General features: G+C 37.7%; 1 protein-coding gene across 2 annotated transcripts in view; it reads left to right on the top strand.

Moving 5' to 3' along the window:
* The window catches only part of RTN1 (reticulon 1), a 226,029-nt gene that overhangs the window by 208,681 nt on the left and 4,039 nt on the right, over nt 1-13,309 (top strand). For both annotated transcript variants that reach the window (XM_049770367.1, XM_049770368.1), the window contains 2 exons: nt 9,216-9,423; nt 11,833-11,971. In XM_049770367.1, coding sequence (XP_049626324.1) covers nt 9,216-9,423; nt 11,833-11,971 — 347 coding nt within the window. The remainder of the gene's footprint in view (nt 1-9,215; nt 9,424-11,832; nt 11,972-13,309) is intronic.

Raw genomic sequence — 13,309 nt, 5'->3', positions numbered from 1 at the left:
AGGAACAGAAGAGCAAATTTTGCCTTCAGTCCAATCTTTAGTTATACTTATATTATAAGTAAATATAATATAATATAAATATAATATATAATAAATATAAATAAAATAAATATAAATATAAATAGTTATATTTATATAAATATATTATCTTTTGTCTTCCTTAGAAGAAAAGTGCCAAAGATTTTTGCTGACTTTGGCAATCATTCAGTCCTTCCTTTGCCACTGTTTCACCTGCACTCATTTAGGGTAGAATATCTGAAAATTAAAAGACATTCCAGTCTTTTATGAAGCAGAAATCTTGTGTTTTTCCCTCTGACACTTCCACAGAAATGATTTAAATCACTGAAGTGGCATTGGCCTTTTTCTCTTTGTCTGTCACTTTGGCTCTATTTAAGGGGTGTGAAGGAAGGACTCTGGGAAATGGAATCACGCTGTTATCCAAGAAACTTATCCACAGTCATCCATGAATGTTCCTTCTCTAGCTTTAGGGCTTAGGACTGAAACTCATGGTAGAGTTGACTAGAACAACTGTCTTTGAAGACCTCTGTGCTCTGTATTTCGATTAAGTTTCTCCAGTTTTGATGGGAAAATGAGGGAAACTAAAAGTAAGGAAAGAGAAACAAGCTTCTCTTTCGCTGCTATGAACAGAAAAGACTTGCCAAGGCATTGGGGGCGGGGGGGCTGGAGTAATAGTATAGAGGGTATTGGGGGCGGGGGGCTGGAGTAATAGTATAGAGGATAAGGGCATTTGCCTTGTCTATGGCCAACCTGATTTTGATCCCTGGCATCTCATATGATCCCTGAACCTTCCAGGAGTTAATTCCTGAACACATAACCAGGAGTTACCCTGGTTACTTGAGCATTGCCCTAAGTACCCCTCCAAAAAAGTCCTTGCGGGGGGGACTTATAAAGAACTAAAGTTTCTAACTTTCTACAGCTCCTAGATACTAAGCCCACAGAACACTGAATTATTAAGTGCTTGCTAAGTAAAAAATTAATTGCATATCATTTCAACCATTATTTTGTTAAAATGCTGATATTATTTATGAACAGGAATTTTTCTTCCAATTCTTTTTAAGAATTTAACCTTCTTAAAATTAGCTTTAATATGTCACCTTAAAAGCAGGTCAGTTCTATCTCTACTGGACCACAGTAGAATAATAAATGATACATTTAAGGGTATGGTATAATAATGCAGATTAATGTGCACCATTCTTTGCCATTTTACATCATTCACTTACATAACATTTTGCCTTATAAATAAAGTATGAATAGTTGTATCACTGTCTTTCCATTTCATGAATTTTTAATAAACTTTCTAAATACTGAAGCTACCATCAGACCATCTACTTGAATATACTTAAAATAGTTCCACCAAGTCTGAAGATGTTGGACTCTACAAAGGATTTATATCTAGAAATTTGACATGGAATTTTATTTTCATTAAGCCATTAATTTGAGAGGTTGGAGGTTCAACCCATCGTATCAAATAGGATTCCCCCTACAGTTGTCAAGAGTGATTGCTGAACTTGATCACGTGCAAGCTCTAAGCACTTTCCAAATTTATCCAAATCTTCCCTCTTCAAATAAATAAATAAAAGATTATTAATTTAAACCTGGAGTCATTTCTAGTTTTTTATGAATTGGGAAATGCTGCTTTCAATATTTAATAGCAGTATTCTTAATTTCTGCCAACTGCCCAATGATTACTTAACTAAATTTGCTCTAAGTATGCCCTAGGCAAGCTGTAGTGTGTGTTTTCATTTGTGGTGTAGGGACTAAGAGGAGATCACTGATGGCCAATTTAGTTTATTAGATGGATTGCACTGATCTCTATTTTCAAGCCAATCTTTACTTTTGGCAAAATATCTTTAATTTTAAATTCTACCTGACCTTTCTATATTACAATAATGGATGAAAATACAAGATATCCATATTTTGTTGTATTCAACTTCTTTGGGGCCACATACGGTGACACTCAGGAGGTATTCCTGCTTATGTGCTCAAATATCGCTCCTGGCTAGGGGGGCCAAATGGAACTCTGGTCTGTCCTGGGTCAGTCGCGTGCAATACAAACACCCTACCACTGCGCCATCACTCAGCCTCATCTACTCAACTTTTTTTTAAAAGTTTGTAACTTTTACTAGAAGTAATTTGTTGTTTCAGTTAAATAAAAATATACACATATGTACACATATTCTAAGGAAATTTTATTCAAAAACCTGTTTTTTTCCCTAAACTGGCTACTATAAATAATGCTTCCTACACAAATTTACTTCAATCTAAGCTAAAAATAAAAGCTTAAATGTGAAAATTCAGCATCTCCATAACACATCAGGAGCATAGAAATGTTCTTTTCTGATCACATCACCATTTCTTCACCTTCCCACTCAGCTAACAGCTCTGGGCCACTTGCCAACACTCGGACCACAAATAGTTAGTCCCTTCTTTCCATTGCCATTCTCTCAGCCCCTTTCCCTACATTTTCAGCCTGAGTTCACAATTATTCATTTCTATATTACCATACATATCCTCCATACTTCCTATCAGTCTTTCTGGTCAGTTCTTTTGCTCAGTTCTTTACAGTCTTTTCTATATTTTTCTACAAATGCCATAATCAAAATGTAAAATGATCTCATACTTACATTAAAATTGAAACACGTCAAATTAATTTTGATAGCAAATTTAATTTAATCTAACATATCCACAGAAATAGCCTTTCAATGACGGCAAAGAAAAAGTCTCTACAAAAGAATTCCTGAGGCATTACATTTGAGACACTGTCTTGGAGCCAGAATGCTGCATTGCAAGTGGTGGACAAGGTTCAATTTTGTCACTACAAATGGTCTCCCTGACAATACAAGGGACAAAACCAGGAATAAGTCCTGAGTGTTTTCAAGCATGGTCCCCAAATAAAAATCAAAACAAAGACTGGCATACAAAGTCTCGTATCTTATGTGTACGGTAGTTTTCACTTGCAGCACTTCTAAATTGAGACTAATAACCTCGTCATGGTCCATGAACCAGCAGCCACCTGTGGTTCATGACCACCAAATTGATCAACAATTGGTCCTAAACTTTCCTTATCTTTAACAATTAGCCCCGTTCTTGTCCTTCTAGATCTCAGAAAGACTTCATGACTCATTTTCCAAAAGTAGAGTAGATGCACCTTTTTCTTTCAGCAAAATCTTCTTCCACTGAAATATTTTGACTCATATAGTCACATCTATATACTCTCATCATTCTTTTTTCCCCTTCTTTCTTTACCAGGAAAGGACAATGACTAATCCCATTGTTTCCCGAATTTTCTTTAAGATTTTTTTTTTCGAATAATTCCTCTTTCCAGATTCCTTAGCTCTTCTTTTGTACTAATATTCTTAGAACATTCTTAAATGTACTTAATATTCAACCTAAAATTTTACTACTGGCTATTGCCCCTGTTACTGTTTGATTCACTACTTTTTTGGTACCATCACTGGCTTAAACTTTCTACATCATTTTAATTAATTAACCAATTAATATCTAATTACCCTTATTTAACTACTGCATTCATTCCTACTCCTAACACTACTCTGCCAAGCTCTGAGTGGGTTTCCATTCTTCAGATCCAGTGGTGTTTGCTCAATTCTTATTTCCATTATATCTATAGTATCCCACACTGTAGCCTACTGTGATCTTCTGGAAAGTTTTTCTCCTAGACTTTCATAACCTAGACAGTTGTATATACTAAGCCATACTCACAGAACTCACTTTAGCGCTTATTTCTTTGATGAAGGTTTCACCCTAGACGACATCCCTTAATCTCTATTCTAATGACTTCAACTATCATTTCCACTCAGTACAGACCCATATATAAATATTCAACTCTATTAAATGTCTGTTCTTTATTTCCAGATACCTATTTTACATAGTCATCTGAATGTTGATGGATATATATATATATATATATATATATATATATATATATAATTGCCCTTTTAATTTTGGGCTACTGTGAAAATACCTATAAAAATTCATATATTTTTCTAAGCTTTAAAAACAATGTATGGGGCCGGTGAGGTGGTGCTAGAGGTAAGGTGTCTGCCTTGCAAGTGCTAACCAAGGAAGGACCGTGGTTTGATCCCCCGGCATCCCATGTGGTCCCCCCAAGCCAGGGGCAATTTCTGAGCTCTTAGCCAGGAGTAACCACTGAGCATCAAATGGGTGTGGACTGAAACCCCCCTCCAAAAAAAATAACCTCAATATATTATTGTCAATTTCAAATCTTCCTAAATGATTTTTTATCTGTACCCTGGCCTAGTCCTCCTGTGTCATCATATCAGAACCTGGAAATTTAAAAGTGCCAACTTCTCAAAAGTCAGTTCATCATCTGATATCTGATTTTTGTCAATAATACTAATGATTTAGTCACCCAACTTTGGAATGCTGCTTTTACTCTCCATTAAGTTTTCTTCCCTTTCCTACATTTTAAGATGCCATTCTTGTTAACAGTAATCCTTCATAATACTTCCTTTATTCACTCCATTTCTTAATAAATTATTTGACACATAACAAAATATCTGACATCATCTTTCTCATCATTGCCAGTACTTTTCCTTTCTTCAACTCAGGTCTTGCTACTTCTGGTCACCCAAAATACATTGTCATTGGTTAAGCATTTTTCAAATGATTGTCTCATCTTCACATTCAGGTCTTCAGTTTCTTAAAAGCAAGAACAAATTTTTATCATTCTTCATTTCTATGCTTACTAAATAAGTGGCCAGTAACTATAATGTTGATAGCAACTCACTTTAATTGAAGGAAAAAAATTCAGTTTACACATCTTACCACAGAAATAGATTTAAATATAATCAGATTTGCCCAACTGTAATCAGATTTTCCTAAATTAATTCATCCTTCCTTGGGACTATTTAATTTATAACCACACAATGTGAAAGATTTATTTTGGAAAACATTATGTTTTGTTTTGGAAAAGGCATCAAGCTTAAGTATTTAAACTGTTGTATTAATGACTCAGTCTTCAAGTTTTATAACTTTTGGCTACCTATGCTACTGTAAACCAATGTGATAGAGTTCCTTTTAAGATTTAAGAAATAAGATTTTAGAAATAGTATCTAAAAGCACTTTGAACATTTTAGGATGTATGTAAACAGATAATCTTGTCACAATGCATCCAGAATGAGTATACAATTATTTTAATATTAATCTTTTCTTGGAACCTTGTATCCAATCAACCCAGTTTCCATTCTCAGCTCCCCATGTAGTTCCACAAGTCATGCCAGGAATTATCTCTGAGCACAGAGCTCATACCCTGAGCGCATGCGCACACACACACACACACACACACACACACACACACACACACACACACGATAAATATTTTTTTAATTTTTCTAATTAGAAAGTTTCAGCCATCTTAGCAAGTGGATGAAAGGCTGGTTGTATAATAACTAGATACCAGACTAGTTTTTACTTAGTTAACTGTTAACAGTGTTAAAACTGTCTGCCCAGTTTCTTCAGTAAACTCTAAGTAAATGCTAGTAGTGCCTGCCCTTCCAATTGCCAGCCTGTCTACACAAGCCTACGGAGAACTTTTTTTTTTTTTTTTCGGTTTTTGGGTCACACCTGTCAGCGCTCAGGGGTTACTCCTGGCTCTACTCTCAGAAATCGTTCCAGGCAGGCTCAGCGGACCATATGGGATGCTGGAATTCGAACCACCGTCCTTCTGCATGCGAGGCATATGTCCTACCTCCATGCTATCTCTCTGGCCCAAAACACTTTATTTTTAACAAGTATCAAACAGTTTGTAAAAAGGCTGCACACCTGAAAACAACAAATTCTGTCTCCTCTGAGAATTATGAGCAGGGTCCCCTGTGCCCTGCACTGAGAGGCAATGTCCATCTTCCAACTACTGAAGAGAGCCCCCTTTGTAAAGATCAATCTGCCTTTTCACGTGTTCATCTCTAGATGTATCTACTGCATGAATCTTGGGGCTTCATCATATAGAAAACTAAATAGTATTAATACAGGGTTTCTTTTCATTTTGACTTTAACAATTTGCTTATTTTGATAATTCTACCACCTAGCACAAAACCTGGGACTTGAACCAAGTCTATGTTCAATGACAAACAAATACACAAGTGTGGAAGAGGTTAACACTTCAGATATAATCTCCTTTTCATTTCCTCTCACCCTCAGGAAACAATACTACAGGGGAAGTTCTAGGTGCTTCTGGAGCAATTGTCCTGCTAGATTGAAGCTCACCTCAGTTAATGATCTCCAGGTTCCCTCAACCCCAGAGGAATCAGGACTTCCAATTTCCCTTCTTCCTCCTCTTAGGTTCTTAAGGATCATGGCATCCAAAAATAGCTCTTCTTTACCCAACAGTATTATTAGAGGAAAATCATTTGTTGAGCTCATTTGAACTTTGCTGTAAATGGCAAGCATTGTCTCTATATCAATTTTTACTATAATGCATGATCTCTCTCTCTGGATTTTCTTGAGTTGGGGGTAGTGTTATGGCATATATTCTCAGGGCTTACTCTGTATTGAGGGATCACTCTAGGTGAGACTAGGGACCATATGGGATACCAGGGAATCAAATCCAGGTTGGTTGCATGCAAGACAAGTGCTTTCCTTGCTGTACTACCTGTCCAGACCACATTATCCCTTTCTGGGATATTTGCTTAAAGAAAATGACAAGTACTCTGAAAATAAAAAGGATAGATGTCAAGGAATAAAATTCTCATAGAGAAATCCCATAGAGGTATTATGTGATTAGAGTTGGGAAAAGAAAGAGACTTTGAGAAGAAATGTATGGCCTTTGTCCTGAAACCTACTTGTTAAACTGTCCTTACTCAGTAGAACACTTAAACATTTTTGATGTATCCCAAACATACTTAAAGCATATACTTTTCATTGGTGAACCAGATCATGGTGTTATGTGGAAAGTAAATAGAATGGATGATAACAGGTGATGTGTGGATGAAAATTTACACAAAAGTAAGTATTTTTTCCCATCCTCAGATTGGTAGAGCATCCTTAACCTGTTGTGTTTAATTCCTTCATTTAAATCTCAAAGTTATTCCCTAACATACTTGAGATAAATCTATATGGACATTCCTTTGTCTCCACTACAATGTCAGGCCAGTAGGGTCCATGGCCTCTTCTCTTTTTTAGTAGCACTCTAGTCTCTTAAGCTTCTCATTGATTACCCCATTTTCTTTAAAGCTAAAGACTAATATATTCTATAAATTAGGTGCCTACAGGTACACTGCACATGAATAGTAAAAGACACTGCCCTTTTAATTTGGTTGAGAGAGGGAATTTTGTGTCTTATTTTTTTCTTTCTGTAAGGTTGACACAGCATTCTATAAAAAGCCTTTTATTATGAAAACCCATATTTATGTGGATGGGCATTGTGCTAAGTGATCACAGTCAAGGACAAATACTGTATGATATAATAATATATATGCAATCTTAAAAAACAAGACTTGTAGAAATACTAAGTAGAATCACAATATGATTAAGTGAAAGGTAAAAGTAAAAGGATGAAAAGATGGGGTAACCAATGAGTTATTAGTCAAAAAGTGTAAACTTGCAACTAGAAAATGAGTAATTTCTGGAAATAATGGGTAGTATAATGATTATATCAACAGTGTGTATTTTTCAAAGTTACAAAGAGATTATGAATCCAAACTAGAAGGCATTTTATTTCCAAAAATAATTTATTACCTGAGTTCATACACTCAGATGGCAATATTATAATAATACCAAAGTAATACATTGTGGGGTCAGAGTAATAGTACAGGGCAAAATCGCTTGCCTTGCACATAGCTGTCCTGGTTTTATTCTCTGGCACCATGTAAACTCCCCTGACCACCACCAATAATCCCTAGCAATGGTAAGTGTGACCCCAAAATAAAAATGAACATCTTCTATACTTTAAACTTACATATCAGCTATAAGAAAAATTATTACTTACCTAATTGGAAAATAAATGTGTATATATTCTTCAGTAAGGCTTCTATGCTTTTTTCATAAATATTAACTAAAATATTCAAAATATTCTCATTCTATATCAAAAATTATTCTTTTAATTTTAGTTTCACAATTGAAAGACATTCTTAATGGGATAAAAACATTAAACCCAACTACAAACATTTTCATAATCAGGGTGCTTAAATAAAGATATTAATCAATAAAAAATTAAAGCCTATATTTAGGCACAGAATGTGAGTCAACTTTGTTTTTTTTCTGTTTTTTAATTTATTTTTTTTATTTAACCAACTTTATTACATACATGATTGTGTTTGGGTTTCAGTCATGTAAAGAACACCACCCATCACCAGTGCAGCATTTCCATCACCAATGTCCCAAATCTCCCTCCTCCCCACCCAATCCCCGCCTGTACTCTAGACAGGCTTTCTTTTTCCCTCATACATTCTCATTATTAGGATAGTTCAAAACATAGTTATTTCTCTAACTAAACTCATCCCTGTTTGCATTGAGCTTCATGAGGTGAGCTGTAACTTCCAGTTCTTTTCTCTTTTATGTCTGAAAATTATTATTGCAAGAATGTCAACTTTGTACCAAATTGGCTAATTCAAATGTCACTTCAGAATTTCATGAAAAAGTCCCTAAACCTTAGGTCCTGCTTATTTGAGAGACAGGCTATTCATAGCCTTTGGCATTGACTGAGGTCTCCTGTACCTACCACCATGATTCCACAGTCAACATTTCCAGAAACCTTTTTCTCTTCATTGCCACCCCTTCTTACCTGCTGGACCATTTCCTTGTGTGACGGATGTACACCTGTCCCCATGAAGGGCACAGATAATCTTGCCATCCAGGAGAAGAAAATGAGCTCTTAAAATTTTCTCTAAAATGTCTACTGTTATTTCAAACAGTAGACAGACTGTTTGACTACATCCCTGATATGGTAGCCCAGCAAAATATATTCATAGTTTTGGCGACTGGACATCCAACTGCCTTTTTTTCATCTCTGAATTTATGAGCTATCCTCAGAACAGCAAAGTTTCCTTCCCATGCAAAATGAAATGACAGTAAGTGCCCGATGCATGGCCCTATGTCTCCTAATCTGTTTTTTCAGGAATCCACAGGCCAGGTGAGAAGCCTCTCCAGCCCAGGCTTTGGTGAGTGGGTCCCAGGCATCTCTGTAGTAAAGGGGGTGCGTGCTTTGTGTCTCCCTACAGCCATTGACCTACTTTACTGGCGGGACATCAAGCAGACGGGAATAGTGTTCGGGAGCTGCCTGCTGCTGCTCTTCTCCCTGACCCAATTCAGCGTTGTGAGTGTTGTGGCCTACCTGGCCCTGGCCGCGCTCTCTGCCACCATCAGCTTCCGTGTCTACAAGTCCGTGTTACAAGCTGTGCAGAAAACCGACGAGGGCCACCCATTCAAGTGAGTATCCAGCCCAATTAGACCTGGCCCAAGCTTTTAAGTGACTTCTGGCCTCTCCCTCATTTCGGTTCCTAACACCTCTCTGAGTCATGCTCCTCTGAGGCCTCGAATACCTCTGGATACTCAACTAAAATTTAGGCTTTTGGGGGCCGGAGCGATAGAGCAACAGTACGTCATTTGCCTTGCACGTGGCTGACCCAGGACAGACCTGAGTTCAATCCCCGGTGTCCCATATGGTCCACTAAGCCAGAAGCTATTTCTGAGTGCATATCCAGGAGTAACCCCTGAGTGTTACCGGATGTGGCAAAAATAAAATAAAATTTAATTAAAATTAAAATTTAGGGTTCTGGAGAATTTTGAAGACCAAATTATTTCTCCCTCTTCTCACATTTCTTTTTTTTTTCTCTCACATTTCTTATTAAGGCTTTACTGTTCAGTGACTGCTAACTAAGTATGAAGCCTGTGCCTTTGTTATTTCATATAATGTCTAACCTAAATTATACTTAACATGATTTTATATTTAATTATCCCTAAAGGTAATGGCAATCTATTCCATGTGCTCTATGTTTTATGATTTAAAGAGTGTATCGATGGTAAAAACCTCATAACTCTGTGGAGAGAGAAGGCAGAGCATTATGCTATCATCTCTATTTATGGAAGGCAAAAACTGAGGTTTTTAAGATGTAAAGTGACTTGTACAAAGTCATTGGAGGTTTGTATAGAGCAAAGCCAAGACCATAGGGCTTGGGATTTTATTTTCATGTTCTCTCCAGAGGCTTAATAGCAAGGAATCAACCCTTTGTGGGATACAAGTTCATAACAGTCTTCAAATGCAGTTCTGAACTGGCCCATCATCAGTGTAGAATGAATAGATATCAAAGATCAGGCTATTTTGTTAGATTAATATTCTCAGAGGACATGAAGAATATGGCAGAAGGAGCCATTATCCCTGCCAGTCTGGTGGCTTTTAATTCCACCCCTAGTCATCACCTGATTCTAGCGATGAGCCACAGCCACTTTTAGGGGATAGAATCCCATTCCTCCTCCTTCACCCACATCCCCCATCACTCAGTATTGATTTCCTGCAAATTTGCTCTTCTCCTTATCTAAAGAGTGGAGGGTTCATAGTCCTGGAAAGGACATGTAGGAACAGCTGCACAGTGGCCTGTGAATCCTCCTGGCTTGCCCTCACTGGTTAGTAGCAACAAGACCTGAGACCTCTAGGTTCATAAAGGAGGGAGGGAAACCCCCTGTGTTATGGGGACTTATTGTTAAGGAGGAAAAGCTATTTACCTCACTTTCAGCCTCTAACACTGTCATTGCCATAGTGGTCCAACCCTTCCCTGATCTAACTGAACTCGCTGGCTCTTTGTGACAAGCTTCCTCTGGACCAGTCCCCTTGTCCCGAAACTCTACTGCCTTTGGGTATTATTACCATATATTTTTTTGCTTGAAGGAGACAAATATAACTAAATTCTCTCCATTGACAAAAAGTTTTTGTCAGTAAAAGGAATGAATACCTGACTCAGGATACACTACCATCAAAATAAATAAGTTTTATTTTTCATAAAGAAGAGAAAAGCCATAAAAGTTCATCGTTGACTTCCTGAAACTCAGGCCAAATGTTGCTTCCTTTATCTTTTTACCTTAATCACAGAGACAGGTGAGGATAGGACCATTTTATATATACAACACAGCAGTCATGAAACAAAGCAGAGGAAATGAAAGGGGTCAGAGGTTGGTCCACATTATAGGAGAATATCCAACTCAGAAGGTAGGTGTATTCATAAGTATGAACCAGCCTGGTTCAGCCACCCAAGAGCGAAATTTCACCAATCAAACACATTAAAAGTACAGCTCCTAGAAATGCCACTTCTTATAATATAGACTTTGTGAGCAAGTCCACATGGCTCAGATCACTTGACTTTCAAGGCTTCCTAGATAAAACCTGAATATAAGTCCCAGAATTTAAACATGAAATTTTAGTCTTGGATGACAAAAACATACAGCCAGCTACTAGCAGTTTAAATTTCCAGTTACCATATTTATTTAAAAAGACAAGGGGAAGAGGAATGCATGCTGGGAATAGGAGTGGAGAGAGGACAACACTGGTGGTGGGAATGCCCCTCATTCATTACTACTGAATGCTTTAATATTACTGTGAAGATTTGTAATTCAATTTTCCCACAGTAAATAAAAAAAAAAGACAACTTGTCTCCATGAATCAAAGAAGAAATGAAGATTCTGCAATTTGGGGGAATGGATATCGTCTCTCTCTCTCTCTCTCTCTCTCTCTCTCTCTCTCTCTCTCTCTCTCTCTCTCTCTCTCACACACACACACACACACACACACACACACACACTGCGATTCCTTCTGATGGAGCTCCTGTGGGAATGACTTGTTGACAGGACCTACCTGGAGCTGGAGATCACCCTTTCTCAGGAGCAGATTCAGAAGTACACGGACTGCCTGCAGTTCTACGTGAACAACACACTGAAAGAACTGAGGCGACTCTTCCTTGTTCAGGACCTGGTTGATTCCTTGAAGGTACAGCTGTGTTAGCTGTTCACTTGAGTTTTTTTACCCTAATGGTATAATAAATACTAATATTTATTTATACCAAAAAAGGTATTATAAAACCACCACAGAGTAGTGAATAAAAAACAAGTATTAAGGGCCCGGAGAGATAGCACAGTGGCGTTTGCCTTGCAAGCAGCCAATCCAGGATCAAAGGTGGTTGGTTCGAATCCCGGTGTCCCATAGGGTCCCTCGTGCCTGCCAGGAGCTATTTCTGAGCAGTCAGCCAGGAGTAACCCCTGAGCATCGCCGGGTGTGGCCCAAAAAACAAAAAACAAAAACAAACAAAAAAAAAACACAAGTATTAATTCTCTTCCAAAGTCAGAGAGTCTCCAACTTTCAAGCCTAGTCCCATCTCAAGCCTAGTCCCATCCCTATACAGATGCCAAAAGTATGACTCAGAGGTTAAGACATGTACCTGAGGGCCCGGAGAGATAGCACAGCGGTGTTTGCCTTGCAAGCAGCCGATCCAGGACCTAAGGTGGTTGGTTCGAATCCCGGTGTTCCATATGGTCCCCTGTGCCTGTCAGGAGCTATTTCTGAGCAGACAGCCAGGAGTGGCCCCTGAGCACTGCCGGGTGTGGCCCAAAAACCAAAAAAAAAAAAAAAAAAAAAAAAAAAAAAAAAAAAAGACATGTACCTGAGAGGGGCCTGACAGAGCTGAGAACAATCGCAGATCATACATTCAACCTGTAGCTATATATTTTTTTTCAATACGCTGGTGATTTCTCTTCATCATCTTCAGTTCTTTGGTCACTTACCTAACATTAGTTTTAAAATAAAATACCAGCTTGAAAAATATGAAAAATGTAAGTTGCTCTTTTTTTTAACTGAAAGAAACTCAGGACTTAGATAATAGAGTTTCATGTCTCCTTACAACAGTACTCATTGTGGGTTGGGTCACTCAAGAGTAGAGGACTGGGCATCTGAATCTTATTCCTACTGCCCTTGTGGAATATTATTATTATATTAATATTATTAATATTATTCCTACTGCTCACTGTGTTTCTGTGAAAAAGCTGCTATATCCACCTTGTGGCTTCCATGGGAAGGCAAAGACAATCCTGACTGGGCAGAGGGTGGGTTTTAGAATCTCCTGTGCTTGCTCAAGCACTTTCACTCAAGGCCTGAGGTTGAAGGTCTTGAACTGGCATCTACCCTGTAGCTCTTCAAGGAGAAGCAGAAGAAAAAGTGGCCTTGAGCTCCAGGTGCTTTTCTAGAGTTGCATTTTGCCAAATAATGGCTGAAAAGAGATACAAAGATATCGTGGTTTATATCTAAGACTTTTAGAAATAGCACTTCTGATTG

The sequence above is a fragment of the Suncus etruscus genome, chromosome 3, assembly GCF_024139225.1.
Source record: "Suncus etruscus isolate mSunEtr1 chromosome 3, mSunEtr1.pri.cur, whole genome shotgun sequence".
NCBI lineage: Eukaryota > Metazoa > Chordata > Mammalia > Eulipotyphla > Soricidae > Suncus > Suncus etruscus.
The sequence above is the reverse complement of the archived record's forward strand: the minus strand, read 5'-3'. Positions and strand labels throughout refer to the sequence as shown.